Source organism: Pseudoliparis swirei, chromosome 9, assembly GCF_029220125.1.
Source record: "Pseudoliparis swirei isolate HS2019 ecotype Mariana Trench chromosome 9, NWPU_hadal_v1, whole genome shotgun sequence".
In the NCBI taxonomy this organism is placed as follows: Eukaryota; Metazoa; Chordata; class Actinopteri; order Perciformes; family Liparidae; genus Pseudoliparis; species Pseudoliparis swirei.
The window spans coordinates 17073572-17089439 of NC_079396.1; the positions used below are offsets into that span (position 1 = coordinate 17073572).

The 15868-nt window shown below is 40.0% G+C and overlaps 2 protein-coding genes across 2 annotated transcripts in view; one reads left to right on the forward strand and one right to left on the reverse strand.

The window, feature by feature from the left end:
• Window positions 1-1414, reverse strand: part of spryd3 (SPRY domain containing 3) — a 43366-nt gene extending 41952 nt beyond the window's left edge. Inside the window, exon 1 of the mRNA XM_056422717.1 lies at window positions 1330-1414. The gene's annotated coding sequence lies outside the window, so the exon portion shown is untranslated. The remainder of the gene's footprint in view (window positions 1-1329) is intronic.
• Window positions 1415-4365: 2951 nt separating this feature from the next.
• On the forward strand, window positions 4366-7059 carry LOC130199665 (insulin-like growth factor-binding protein 5). The gene is made up of 4 exons (XM_056423367.1): window positions 4366-4904; window positions 5739-5773; window positions 6507-6626; window positions 6944-7059. Exons 1-4 carry the CDS (start codon window positions 4568-4570, stop codon window positions 7055-7057), a joined length of 606 nt encoding a protein of 201 aa, XP_056279342.1. The 5' UTR covers window positions 4366-4567; the 3' UTR covers window positions 7058-7059.
• The last annotated feature ends 8809 nt before the right edge of the window (window positions 7060-15868 follow it).

The following is a 15868-nucleotide window of genomic DNA, read 5'->3' on the forward strand; positions in this document are numbered from 1 at the left end:
TTGTTTACCGACTTTCTAAATGGGCTTTTGTAATAAAACATTTCTGATAAACTGCAACGAACAGTTATTTTCTCAATGAAGGGATTACTTATTTGGTCCCAAAAAAATCAGGTTTCCTGAGGCATAAGGTGACATGCGACATTCCAAAATCAAATGATATACAGTTTATACCACTAAGAAAATAAGAAAATCCTCACAATCAAGAAACTGAAACTAAAGAATGTTTGACGTTACTTCTGTCAATCAATGTAGTCTTTTGAAGATATATAAATTTAAAATTATTACATAGGTGCTCCTTCAAATTTGAATGAATCTGGTAAATAACTGCTAAACAAATATTACTATTAATACATCTATACACCTAATATAGTTATAACATAACACTTATATTGACCAAACGATATAGACTACTGACAAGCTGTACATTGATAATGTATTTAAGTATTTGTACAGCCTCATTTTTACTCTATCATATATGTTTATACAGTGCATTATAAGCTGTCATATCTCTTTTTCTTTTTTACACCACCATTATTGTAATGTTTTAATTAATTAATGTAATTATTGTGCTATATTTCTTTAAGAAAAGGTATTAAACTGTTCAATCTTTGTACCTTGTATAATATTTGTATTTATTCATTTATTATTTATGTATATGCTGTTCCCCTGAAATTATCTTTGTAAGTATTTGTTTTGTGTTTGACAAGACGAAACAGATGACCAACCTCAAAACACACACACACACACACACACACACACTCAATGCATTGATTGTAACGACCCCTCTATGTATTGATTGTAAGGACCCCTCTATGCATCGATTGTAACGGTCGTATTCGAATGCTTCTGATTTGGAATGTTGTTCAGTGACGTTCGCTGATGGAATGAAAGTCAACACGCTTTCTCTTAAAACCCGATTCAGATATTTTTCTAAATTATCTAAAAGAATCACCCAATTAAAAATAAATAAAAGCGTGCCGCAGAGAGGAAGGTGGGCGTGCCAATGTTTACATCTAAGACCTCTGTGCTAACGATGAAGCTAATTGAAAAATTAAGCTAGCATGAACGATCGGGGAGCTAACTGCCGTCATTTCTACTAAAAACGGCTCATGGCGTAATGTTAATCATACCGCAACTTTGAAAGGCATTTATACACGTATCAGTTGGTGGGGAGACGTTCATTTAATCTAGAAGCTCCACATAGGTTAGCAATAGTAGCGGCTGACGTGATATCTTCTTTGAAGCTGAGGTTCGATGCTGAGCAAAGAGGATGACTGTTCCTAAAATGGAGCGCAGCACAATGTCATTGTCGTTAAGTCCATTGCTTACCTTTTATTTTGGCGGCTAATACAACAGGAACTCACTTTTTGCCCATCAGCTATCCATAGCGCCTCATAAAAACTTTGGAAACTAGAGCTCGGCGCATCCAAGTGACGCCACACTCTCGATAATGACAGAGCCAATCGGATCGAGTCCTGAGGAATGGTGACAAGTTTTCAGCCAATCCTGTCTCTCAGATTCTGCGCGTTGTGTGCGTGTATATGTCTCCTATTTAGACTTCACGTCCAATATGATGTTTTAACCACATTTTAAGGAATTACAAAATTAAGTGGCCAAATTACGATGAATTTGTTAAAACCTCACTTTCTGTTTGTAATGTGTTTCAGGCAGTGGTGGATTAATTGGTCAGATCTTTACCTTAAGAAAAAGTAGCAACCACAAGGTAAAACAAATACTGTGCTACAAGAAGTGTCGCATTACATTTTTACTTAAGTAAAAGTCGTCAATATAAGTTTTAACATTAATATATTCTTAAGTTTCAAAAAGTAAAAGTACTCATAATGCAGAATGAATCATATATTTGACCACTGAATTCTAATTATTGATGTATTAATGTGTAGATCACTTTAATGTTGTAGATGTTAAAAGTGGGGCTCATTTTAATTAGTTTATATTCTGCTGGGTAGTTAACCTTCAATAATATATTATAATTATATCGTTGATTTATATATTGTATTAATATTATGAATCTACAAAAAAATAAAGCTGTCAAACATAATAGATTAAATAGCACAAGATTTTCCTCCAAATATGTAGTTGGGAACTAATGTAGACAAGCAGAACATGGAAATACTCCAAAAGAGAAGTTACATTCTTGAGCATGTTAGTGTAGTTACGTTCCCCACTGGTTTCATGATCCTAAACTGAAATGTCAACAGCTTAACAGAAGCTCAGGGAGATACTTCCCATCAGGGCACAGCAGTGTCCCATCACAAGGTTTTGTGTAGATTAGGGTTGCTATGTTGAAGTGGCAGAAAGGAGACTCTCTTAGCCAGCTGGGATAGACTTCCGCGGGAGAGGCAGAGAGGAGGAAGAAGCTGAGAGGCTGGAGTAGGAAAAATTAAAAGTCCAAGGGCAGTGTGGAAAAGAGAGCCCCCGTTGGTCTGGCGTGTGTCTTGGAACATTCTCCTGATATGTGTAAACAGACTAGCTCGCAAGCTAATGGGAACCCAAGACGGCAGGTGATTTCAGTCCTCCTTGCCAAGATTAATCAGAACAGACAGGCAGATGTTGGCCTCATAGCTCAGTATTCCAGTGGGAACTACAGGCCAGTCTGTGTGTGTGCTGTCATGTCTGTTCTACTACTGATGGAGCAAATGACCCAGTGTCGGGCGAACTGCACAGAGTGTAAATATCCTGCTTATATGAAAAGTATCACTATACCACAAGTCAGCAATGTAATGTTGATACCCAAATTCAGTGTGAGCTTTGTGAAATACTCATTTAGTTCGTTTTTTTATATCATGTGGCATCTGTCCACAAAGCGCCCAATGCACCAAAGCAATTTGGGGAGACAATGAGACTCAGGAATTCCTCAAAACTTTTGAATGATCTTCTGTGCACATCCTTGACTTTGCTTCCAAATTCATGTGTGCGCTGCCATAGTGTGCTGTGTAGATAACATAGCATCATTACTCAGTGGTAAAAGAACAGCAACACACAAACTTAATAAAAATGACAGAAAGTTATAAAAACAAACCAAAATATGTGCTCAAATATAACTACTGATAGCTTACATTTTATTGTAGAAGAAATCCTCTATAATCCAAATTTACCAGATTTTCTCATCAAAAGCTTCTATAAAGGTACACACTTCATCAGGACTCTGAATTGGGTGTTGGAGAATACTTAACAGTCTACTAAAGTATTCTAACTTCTATATATATATAATTAAGTATAAAAACATCCTTCATATATAAAACAAATAACCTGTATTTATTAAGCAGACTGCCTTATCAGTGATCTTTTGAAGATGGCTTCAGTGTAGAAAGTCCTAACTGACTGAGTGGAGCGATGGATTGCATTATTAGCAATTTGGTTTGGGCTGGTCGATATGCATTCCTGCAAAAATGAGCCTGCCTCCTCCTAATTATCCAGATGATTCTTCTTCCAATTCAAACAACTGGTGAGTGAAATCCTTCATTGCCTTCAAACTTCAACATGTTAAATAATCTCTGAGGAACGTTCATATCTTATGGCTGCAGAAATATAAGTTTACTGGTTTAGCCTCATTTAAGAGGCAATGCATTGCATATCTGACTCAGCAGTGGTTTCATTATGCTAGGGCGCAGCGTCGGTTAGTGAATGCTATAAAGTAAAAAGATGACTGACTTAATTTATTTTCTCCTTTGATATCTTTGGCATACACCTCAAGAATTGAACATTATTTAAACTTTGATATTTGTGTTTCTGTTATTTGACAAACAAGACTCAGCTGCATCATTTGCCCAGGGTTTATTCTACAAGGAGAAATTACACGGCTGTGGATCTACTGTAGCGAATGGCATTGCAGTGCTGAGGCGGATGGACGTACATATACATTTGTAGTTGTTACCATGGCAAATATAATCCTAGAAAGGTCTCTGACACTGAAAGAAAGTGTAAAAAGCAGAATATGACTACTACTGTTTAATCATTTGTAATGTTAAGCATGAGTGAAAGAAGAAGGACTGGATGAATGTGTTAGTGTATAACAGGAATGGGTGGGGAGATTTTGATCATTTCTGAAAGGAACATAATCCACCCCCCACTTGCTCTCTCCCTCCCAGCCACCTCCTTCTCTCTCTCTCTCTCACTCTCTCTCTCCCCATCTCTTTCTCTCTCTCTCTCTCTCGCTCTCTCTCTCTGAGTCCCAGCCCCTGAAGGTGTCATAACTATGCTCTCTCTGTCTCTCTCTCTCTTTCTCTCTCTCTCTCGCCCTCCCTCTCTCTCTCTCTCTCTCTCTCTCTCCCTGACTCTCTCCCTCACTCTCTATCACCGCCTTTCAGATCTTTAAAAGCTGGTGCTCTGCTGTGTCTCTCTCGGTCTCCATTTGTCTCCTCTGGCACTGCAGGGGACTCAACCGGCAAAGCACCAAGGAAAGCCACTGTATAGAAACGGGAAGAAGACTGAGGAAAGGGGAGAAAAAAGGAAAAGAGAGTGAGGGAGAAATATACATCCAGAAATAGCATCAGCCCCATTTAACTGAGAGAGTGACAGAGTGGAGAACCTGAGACCTGAACAGAAAATGCCAATCCTTTCTAACTTAACAACCGTTGTTTTGTTGCTGATTGCTCACTCCGGATCATGGACTGGGGCAAACCGCTTGGGCCCCTTCAAGGTCTGTCCCTCCTGCAGGGATCCACTGGGGGCAGGTCGGCCTCCCAGGAACCATAATGTTGCCGGCAGCACGTCAGTCTTGGCCCAGGGAGAGCCCTGTGGTGTGTACACCCTGAGCTGTGCCAAGGGGCTCCGCTGTGTTCCCCCACCAAGGGAACACAGCCCCCTCCAGGCTCTGTTGCAGGGAAGGGGCATTTGCGCCAAGCACAGCAGGACTAGTCCCACTGAGAGGCCCCACCCCACAGGTAAGATACTGTATATGCGCACACACACGTGCATGAAATCATGTATGCACACTTACACACATGCACCTATACACATACCTGCATGGACACTGCAGTCATGGATTGACAAGTGCAGTGGCACAGCTGCCAAATGTAATTGCATTTATAGTGTCTCTTGCTGTGAATTCCATGTGATGCTGTGTCATTCACCAACAAAAAGAGAGACCAATTAGTGTGTGACATTTAAGCCTGGATGCATTTGTGCACCACAGATGTATATGCCAACCTCAAGCATCCAATACTGCTCAGCAGTACCTCTGGAGTCACTGAGATAAAAATTTAATTTGTCATTACAGTCGTATTGTAAACGCACTGTGGTTTATTGATAAGAAATAATGGCAAATCACATAAAACAGTGTATAAGTGCAGATGCATATGACTTCGTTATAATGATTAGCACACTGATATCTATTTCATCCAACTGAATGACAGGGTGCATGCCAATGATCTGTTCTACAAGTTAGATAATTAGAATAAATGTGAAACTGTCACAGTGTCACCTCCATCCTGATCGAGCTGCTTTTTATTGCAGTGATCTCCATCTACTGTTCAAACTGAGATACTGCGATGAACTATCTGAAAAGGAAACGTACGGATGGAAATTTGGTCTCTCATTGAATGTCCACCTCAGATATAGATCTGAGCGAAGCTCAGTAATGTCTTGTGTAAAGATAGATACCAAAGTCTAAATATTATACACGCAGATGATGTTTTAAAATGTGACATTGGATGCAGTTTGGTGTTAACGGCTGATTTAATGTCACATTTTCATGCCAATGTGTCGTCTCCTCTCAGGTCCCCATCCCTCACACAGTGGTGACATTGAAAAAGTAAGTTCATACTCTTAATTTACAGTCTTTAATAAGTGATGGTGATGGAGCGTCACCAAAATCATCAAAAGATGACGACTGAGATGTATAAAGCATTTTATATAATAAGATAATTATCGAGCTACATTACACGATAGAGAGTTATAACCATAGCTTCTCTGCTGTTTGGGGTGTTGCAGTGGCATGTACACACTCTGCCCTGAAGCCATGCATTATGGTGCATGATGTGTGTGCTGCTATGCGGCAGAACTAATTGAGCATGATGTGAATCAGGAAAGTTTCAAGTCGGCCGGTGCCGCCACAGATTTCTCACTTTGCGAGCTGGGTGATCTGCAGCATTTGAACTAATATGTATGTCATCATGGGAACATCAATGGTCATATATATTGCTTAAGATGACACAAATTGAAACAAAAACTGCACAGTCACTTTCACAAACCATTCAATGACCTGAAAAGCCAAAGCACTATGTAACAATATGGTTATGTAATGTTATACAATATGTGACATCTGATATAAATATACACATTCATTGCTTCTGGCTCTAATGCTGCATCACCATGTGACGCTTTATGGTTCACATTCACATGTGCTGTAGTCAAAGAGGATTTCTGCCAACACGATCACCTGAGGGCAGATAGCAGCTCACCACTGCCACTCTTTAGATGAAGACAGGTTCTCTATCTTTGCCACTGGTGATGTTTAAAGTCACACTGTGCGTCGGTGTTTTCAGGCACCCTGCCGCAAGCTGCTCAATAGTGTCCTGAGGGGTCTCGAGCTGACAATCTTCCAGTCTGACCGTGACATCTATATACCCAACTGTGACACTCGTGGCTTCTACAGGAAAAAGCAGGTACAGTCACCTGAAACATTATGAAACATGTGAACTTTATTGGCTCTTATGTGATGTGAAAATGTGTCTTTGCTGCACTCCACTGCAGCTTTCTGCTCGGTGCATCCAGAGATTTGTCTGTGACCATAGGGGCTGAGATAACTGACACTTCTCTCTCCCTGAAGCTCTCAGCTGTGAGCTCAGAGAATCAGTACTGCGCTATGATGACATGTCCTTTTCTCTCTCTTCCTCTCTCACCACCTATCCGACTCTTCCATTCAATCTCCGCCCTCCTTTCCTTTCAAAAATCTCCCTCTCTGTCTTTTAATCTCACACAGTGCCGCTCCTCCAAGGGCATGCAACGTGGCCACTGCTGGTGCGTGGATGAACTCGGCACGCCAGTGCCCTCACGTGCCAGCGAAGATGGCACTTTACCATGCGATGGGCAGTGAGGGATGAGTATGTTCTGTTGCTCTGAGCCTGGAGGAGGAGGAGGAGGAGGAGGAGGAGGAAGAGGAGGAGGAAGAGGGGGTGGTGGAGGAGGAGCAGGAGCACAGGGAGAGGGGGTGGCTTTAGCATATGCTAGACACTGCCTGCACAGGAGGTAGCAGGGATAAACCACTTCCTATGGAAAATACACACCAGTTAACATTCATGTCCTCTCTAGAAGCAAGACACACACATGCACACGCACACACACACACACACACACACACACACACACACACACACACACACGCACACACTCTCTCTCTCACAGTCCAGCAGCAGCGACAATAACATCTGCCTGAATGTTCAACAGTTGCAGCAGTGTCCTCTGTGTCTCCTGGTGACATGCTGCATGCCCACATTAATGCTCTGTGAACTGCCTCAGTGATCCAAGCGGTATTACTCCGAATGATCTCCATATTCCCTGGCTATAATTGTCCTGGCTTTCTGGTAGATTTTTGTTTTACTTTTTACTTTAGGATAGCTGACACTGCCTGTGTTTGTTCTGATCTCAGTGGGCTGAAATACTGTTACACAGGTGATGTGACACAAACGTTTGAAACATGTGTCTCCCTCACCGTCCTCTCTCCCTCTCTCCAAAGATACACTGATATCAACATACCTAATTGACAGAAAATTTCTTTTCTATTAATTTATTTTTTAGTATGTGTTTCCATCAAGTACTGCTTGAATCTTACAGTATCTTATATATATGTCAAGTCAGAAAAAAATAGTCATACAAATATTGTCCTGGATGCTTCTGTTCGTTTTATTTGTCAAAATAACGTTCTGACTGCTTCTTAGTTGATTGTTTGTACATATGTTTGAATTTTGTGGTCGACTGTGTGTTCTGAAGTGGCAGACAAAAAGCTTACGGCTGTTACACTTTTCAAAAAGTTGTAAGGCATATTTTTATACACGTCAATATAATATTTTCTATATGAATTGTTGGTTTATTTAATGAACTACAGTACAATGCCATGTATTTTTATATTGTCAGCAGTTTCTTATTTAAAGACAGAGATTATTTTATTTCATGTTAGGGGAAGTGTTGTGCTTAAAAGGCACCTTAATGGCAAAACTCATCACATTCATCAGAGCTCTATTCAACTGCTGCACATCTTATGGTTATATCTCATGTTTTTAATTTCCTTTTTATTTATGCTTTGTTTATTTGAGAATTGAGAATGTCCATGTTACTATTATGTTTTATTTTTGGCACATTATACAACAAATTCAGTCAAGGAAAAAAATTATCCAATTTGTTATTGTCATGTCTTTCCCTAGTCCTTGCAAAAGTCATGAAATTGTGTGCTATTAAAGTGTGATTAGAATTTATCTATTTCTGAACAATCTTGTTGTGCCGATGTGTGTGTGCCGTGATGATAGGTCCATGCACAAAAGACCTGTAAGATTTGCAAAGATGAAAATGAAACATAATGATAATAAAAATGGAGAAGAATTAAACATATATTAATATAACAATGGCTGTTGGTTGTCTTCTTTTCATTAGATGCAGACATGGGATATTTGTGATGGATTTTAATGATATTGTTCTGGATGATGATGATGATGATGATAAGAAGAGAAAGATGATAATCATGATTATGACCACGAAGAGGTGTTTTAATTACCATGATTTAATCAGGGAAGCCTCATTGAGTGTTTCAAGATACACACACACACACAAACAACATAAGATAAATATATAACACCAAATATGCCACAACCCCAGTTGTAGAAAGTACATTAACAGTATTAGCCAACAGTGTACAAATTTGAGGTTCCTGTAGATTAACATTAATTTACTATTCTTCGACTACACTACATTTCGCAAGGAAATGTATTAATCATTACTCTACTACTTATATTGAACAGCAACAGTTTCTACTTACTTTAAAGGTTTGACATTTTACATCTAAATCACATCTTCAACTTATAAAACATGATAACCATTTGTCGATTAAGCTGAACAACAGTTCATTAAATAGTTAGATTCTATATTAAAATGCTACTTGTGTATTAATGTAAAATTATAATAATAACAACAGATTGAAGACTTAAAACTATAAAAGGAGCCACTTTGCATGACTAGTAGGCTATTATTTTGATACTTAAATAGCAATTTGGCAATAACACTTCTGTACTTTTACGTAACTAAGGGTTTATATCCAATAATTGTAGTTCTAATCGAGTATTTTACATTGTTGTGTTGCTACTTTTCCCAGAGCAAAGGATCAAAATAATTATTCCAGCAATGCAGACATTGAACAGAAATATAAGCATGAATAACATTCTTATCATACAAAAGATACAGAAGATAGCCATGCTCGAGGCTCTGTGTGGCTTTGTAGCCTATACTGTACTCAAACAGCAGCTTTGAGATAATGCGAACACCACTAATGACATATGCTAACACACACAATGCTAATAAGATAATTCTAACAAAGGAATGTTTAAGTGTGTGTGTGTGTTAGCATGGTAACATTAGCTAATTAGCAATAAAGACAAAGTACAGCTGAGGTTGAAGGGAATGTCATTCGTACTGTATTTGGTCATAAAGTAATGGACTATTCTTTTGATTCGATAATGGCGTTAAGATAAAAATCAAGGATCAACAAAGTGATTGCAATTCAAATCATGTGGGGATCAAGAATTTCTGAACCAAATGCCATGGCATGCAAAGAGTTGTCAATTCATTTAATTCAAAACCACACATTTTAACTTTACAATGGCCCTAAAGGAAGATTTGAGGGATCCCCTTTAAATTCAAAGCAATCCCATCTCAAAGTTGTTGAGATAAACATTTATTTAAATTCACAGAGAGACCACATTTCACCGTTTTAATTATAGACCATCTTAAATTGCTTGGTCTGCCCCCAGTGGATATGTGCAGGAGGAAGAGATCTCAAGGGGGCATTTCTTTAGTCGAGAATCCGCAGTGAGAAATCAGGAACAAGGCCTCAGAGATCGTAAACATTTATAAGAAGTGTGCTCGATCATTCTGCTTGGCAGGCAACAACATTGACGGAGGTAATGAAGTGATACTACAGCCGTTGTTGAACCCGTTAAGACTTCTGCACAGTCACTGCTAAATCATTGAGTGCTGCTGGGTGCTCCTCTGAATCATCACCGGCACATGAACAGGTAGCTGTGCTTTACCGATTCAGTTTGAGGGTTTATGCTCTTCTCCACTGAGAATCCCCTCTGCAGTGAAACAGAACAGTCATGCTGCTTTTCTGCCATTACAATGCACATAAAGAAAGATGTGTAGCTGCTTTGCAACACATGGACCAGATACATGCCTGTTTCCAAGGTAACAGCATAAAATATCCCATTTGTCAATGCGTAACATGAAAGTCCTTGCAGAAAATGAAAGAGGATGATCCTTTGTAGAATCACACCACCACATGTCCTACTTCTCTATCTAGGGTGGTTTGCTATTCTTGGAGATTATTTTGTGTGCATTGAACATGAGATGCAGTCAGTGATATGTCAAGCAAAATGCATCCACTTATTATTCTACATAGCATTTAACTAATATGATGGAAGTACCTTGTGACATCGCTGTTAGACATGGTTACAGGTGCATTATAGCACACGTTTGATCCATACTATAATACAGACTCTAAATTCTGCTTTTCAACCTGGTGTCAAATGGATCTTTAATTTCTTATCTCAAAATGGTACACATAACATTCATTCATTATCCATCAATATGCACACATTTTTGTCCAGGCATATTGTGAAATAATGAAGCAGAAGAAAGTTAGAAGAGAATAAGTGAAAATATTTTGAGTTGGAAAGATGTGGGTCCACATGAAGGACTCAAACTCTGGATATCTCAAACTCTGCTGCACTCATTTTTTACTTGTTTTAATCCATCTCACAGGTCCAAAAACTTTATGGAAATGTAATATAACATTGCTGAAATGTCTTTCTAATGACACAACTTAATACTGGTTTATATAATGCGTCGAAGTACCTCAAAGCATGATGCTATGACTTTTTTGGGATCTTACTGCCCCCTAGAGGTTAAAAATTGCCTTTGGCATCTGGAACGAAAGCTGCTGTTACTGTGAAACACACAGTTGTGATAATCTTTCATGGTTTGAACCAACAAATCTTTTGCACTTTATCTATTATTGTCACCTAATCGTTGTCTATCAGTCGTAAAGGAAGTATACTGTAGCTCATATAGTCACTGTCAATCAAAACTTTTTCCATACTCTGTTTAAAATCACAAACGTCCTTTAGGGTTAGGGTACCATGCACCAATTAAGTTAACTGAATAGCCCACTCACTTTCTTTCATCTACGCCCAACAGGTAATGTTTACCTAGACATTACCTGTAACATTTCCTCGATAGTCTTACTGTAATCGACTGTGAGACTATCTGCTGCACTGCTGAGACTTACTGTAATGAATTATCAGAATGATTAAAAAAAATTTAAAGGGCAGCAATCCATGAGGTGTAACTATGTGTTCATAATATTATTCTGCTTATTGTCCCAAAGATCTTTGAGTAGGTTTAACATCATCACTGTGAGCTTGGTGCTGACAGGTTAAAACTATCTGCAGCTCTGATACATTTCTGATGACATACGAGTCACTTCACAAGCTAAGAATGTTGGGAAAGGAGGAAAGTTCCAGTGTGAATTGAACCCATAACATTCTGGCTATTAAGCTCATTATACCAGCTGAGCTGACCGATAACTGTGAGTAAAACTGTGTAACCTTTTGCACTGCAGCATGCTTCTCTCTCTCTCTCTGTCTGCCAGACTTCATAAGTATGCCACTGCGGCATTTGCTGGATGGCACACCTGGAGCCTACCTGGGCTGGTGATTAATTGGCCCATAAATGAGTCTTTTCTACAGTAGTCACTTCATTACATACTTTAAGGTGATTGACACCATAGCCCTATTGAGTTCATAGAAATACAAATTGTGTACGTTTGTTTTGGGCCGGAAAAATGTGTTCTCATCTCGGGCAGAAAGTAGCCTCAACTTTTATGAGATCTGAAGATGTAACTTGAGGCTGAATAAGTAATCAGAATCCAAATCAGCTATATAAATATATATATAGCTGATATATATATATATCTATATATATATATAGATATATATTAGTTAATTGTAATTGAATTAATGAATTAAAGCTCTGACGTGATGATGCAAAGACAAAGTCAAGGCTCCAATAGGATCATGGTTAGTGAAAGCTTGACACGGCCTTGGACTTGGAAGCAGCCGCCCACTGTCGCTGGAGCAGCTGGTCACCCTCTGGTCAGGTGTCAGCTGTTCACACGAGCGCAGGTCAGAGCGAAGGCTCACACAGCTCAGAGGGACTGACACAGACTCCTGGCCGATGGCTCCAAGTTGGACTTCCATGAATTTGAAAAACTACCACAGAAGAAACATTTTGTTTTTACTCTGTGAAGATATGACTCAATCCAGGTAGGCAACTGAAATATAATTTCTTCATTACGTGCTTTTATCGATTTCTCATTTTGTTTTTTTTATCACATACTTTGTTTGATTATTTGATCTTGTAGATAATTACAGTCTATTATTGCAGAAAAAGATTAGAATATCACAACAATATGTCAAACAAATAAAAAAGAAATTATTTAAATAGCTTTTCATCCTCCAGAGAGCAGTCAATAGTTTAACCAGGAACCTGTTAGACAGTGCAAGTGTTTTGGCGTTTCACACTCACCTTTACGAGAGGACGCAGAGTTGACAGAAACAGACAGGAGGATCCTTTGCCTGCTTAAGCTCCTCTAATTCCATTTGCTTACTGGGAGATCTGCCTGAACAGCTGATAAGGTCCTTACAGTATTAAACACTGTAGACAGCCGTTACCCTAAGAGCAGTGTGTACATATGATCAATTATTCATCTCCTTCAGTTCAAATCTAAATTATAATTGTATGCAAAGCTGTTACCAGTGGTGGAAAGTAACTAAATGCTTTCCTTTTCTGGTCCCAGAACAAGAAATTGGTAACGAGAAAGAGCAATGTTCTTTCACATAAAATTACTTAAATTGAATAACGGTAATATTTTTTAAGGATTACATCCCCAGGATATTCATAAGACTTGAAGATAATAACACTCAAGTTAGCAGCCTGGAAAATAAACAGAAAAGAGCTGACTCCATGTTGGCATGGAAGTTTGAAAAACACTCTCTTCTTTTTGCAGGTGTACAACAGGAAGCAGTTCAGGAACTTCCTCTTTCCCTGAATACCACATGCAGAGGAGGTGCTGGTTTTCCTCCTGCAATGAACAAAGACCAACCTGCTCAAAGCAATAGAAGTGATAATCCTCCAAGATGGCTGTCCCTTCATTGTATAATACTGAGGAGCCAGGCGCTGGCATGGTTGAGGTGAACATATGTACCCTTGAGATTAATATCAAGTATGAAGTCATCTCCTCTGTTGTCTGCTCTGTTTGCCTTTCATTTGGCCTCATCTTCACCTTTTTCGGTATGTATTCATGAACCCAGAACTAATATGAGATGTGAATGTGCAGAAATTATAGCAGAAAGGATTGGCTACTTAAAATTCAACAAGCGGGGTTTTAAGGGTGGATAAGCACAAAGCTGGAGGAGACAGATGGATAGTCCTCTGCGTGAATTTGACAGGCAGCACTGATATAGTGCCACCTGTTGTATTGTTCGGCATCAGTGGTTTCAGTGTTAGTTCTGATGTTGCATTTTTTTTCTCCAGATGAGGGCAGTTTGTAACGCTGAATGTAAGCACACATGCTGTGAGGGAGTTTTAACCAACACCACCAAAAATATGAGGCACAAGAGTTCAATATAGCTTTCTCTGTTTTCACAGAAAAAATATGTGGACAAACTGATTAGGAGAAGTGTGTCCTATGGACCTAAAACATGTGATGCTTATGCAAACAGACATGCTGCCAAAGTCGGTGTTCCCAGGTACTATCACAGTGTTGCCTGTAAGGATGTTTTATGACTGTAAATAATTAATAATTTGGAGAAAAACATCAGTTTCAGTAGTGCAGGGGAAGGCAATAGCCCGTTATCAGAGCTCTGAAAAACTGATGTTCCTCCCATAAAACCCTAGCCGGACATTAATACTGGAAGAATTTCCCTTTTAAGCTCTATTTCTGCAATATGTGACCCATAAACATTGGCATGGTTTTCAAAGAAGCTCAATGAGATTTCAGTTAGAAGCTCAAGCGAAGAAACCAGTGAAAGTACTGTTCCTCAATGTTTAAGCATTTCCACGACAAATACTAAAAGTTTTAAGCCAATGTATTATTCAAACTAGAAGTAGGCTCTACTTTCCTCCCTTCTGTCAGTGTGTAAATGATCTAGACTCATTTATTTCTTTGAATTTTCTGTATAAATATAGATGATGTAGTCTCAAGGCTGACTGACATTCACACAATAATGATTATGGATGTCACCAAACCATCGCTATTTCAATAATTTATAAATCAATAAAAATACAGTAAGCTACAGAAATATTGCATTCCAATAATCCAGTGGCTTTATTTTGAGGGCTATTGATTCAACGAAGTGAAGACAATATTTTTTTGTTAAAAAAGTAACAATTAAAGGTGCAGTGTGAAGGATTTTGTAACAGTTTAGCTCCACGCCTTCCTTTTTGTAATAGTTGTTTTCATCCTGTCACACCATCTCGTCAATCCAACTCCCCTCACCTGCCTCTGATCACTCCCTCGTTAGTCCCTCATTCCCTTCACCTGGTCCTCACGCCCTTCTCACCTGCAGCCCATCCCCTCATTAGTCCCTCACTATTTAGCTCCCTCACTTCCACTTGTCCTCTGCTAGATTGTCTTGTGTTTTCGTGCCAAGTTCTCCAGCGTTATTAGAGTATATTCCTGACCTGCCTGCCCTGACCTCTGATTCTCTGCCCTGCCCCTTTTTGGACTTGTTAGCTTCTTATACTGATCTCCCGGTTTTGACCCAGCCTGTTTCCAACCAAAGACAGTATTCTTTGTTACTCCTGTCTGAGTCGTGCTTTTGGGTCCACTCTAATAGCGTTGTGACATTACAACCTGGCCAAATCATGGACCCAGCACACCCGCCTGCAGCAAGCCGGTTTGAGAGGATCGAGGAGGTCCTCCAGCAAGAGCGGACGCAGATGGTCAGCTTCGCCGAGGAGACACGGCAGACTATGGCGGCGATGATTAACCAGATACAACAACTATCTACAGCCCTGACCCAGCGCGGAGCCTCGCCGTCATCTCCTGCTTCTCCGCCTTCTGCCTCTCTGCCTCCTGTCTCACCGCCACCTGCGCCAAGACCCGAGCCTCGAGTGGGAACCCCGGAGCGCTATGCTAGAGAACCTGAGGGCTGCAACCCATTCGTCACAAACTGCTCCATCCTGTTCTCCCTACAGCCCCACACCTTTGCCGCGGAGGAGGCTAAGGTAGCCTTCACCATAAACCACTTGACTGGTAGAGCGAGACTGTGGGGTACCGCGGAATGGGAGAGACATACGCCAGCCTGCACTTCGTTCCTGCTGTTTTCGGCGGAGCTTCGCAAGGTATTCGGGGAGGTCTCCAGGGGTCCAGATCCAAGCGGGGGACTGGCGGAACTGTGCCAGGGGGACCGAACTGTGGCAGATTATGCCCTGGAGTTCCGTACGAGAGCACGGCTTAGCAGCTGGAATGAGGCCGCTCAGTGTGAGGTGTTCTTGACTGGACTAGTGGATTATGTCAAGGATGAACTGATCTCTTTTGAATTGTCTGCCAACTTGGATAGCTTAATAGAACTGACTTCCC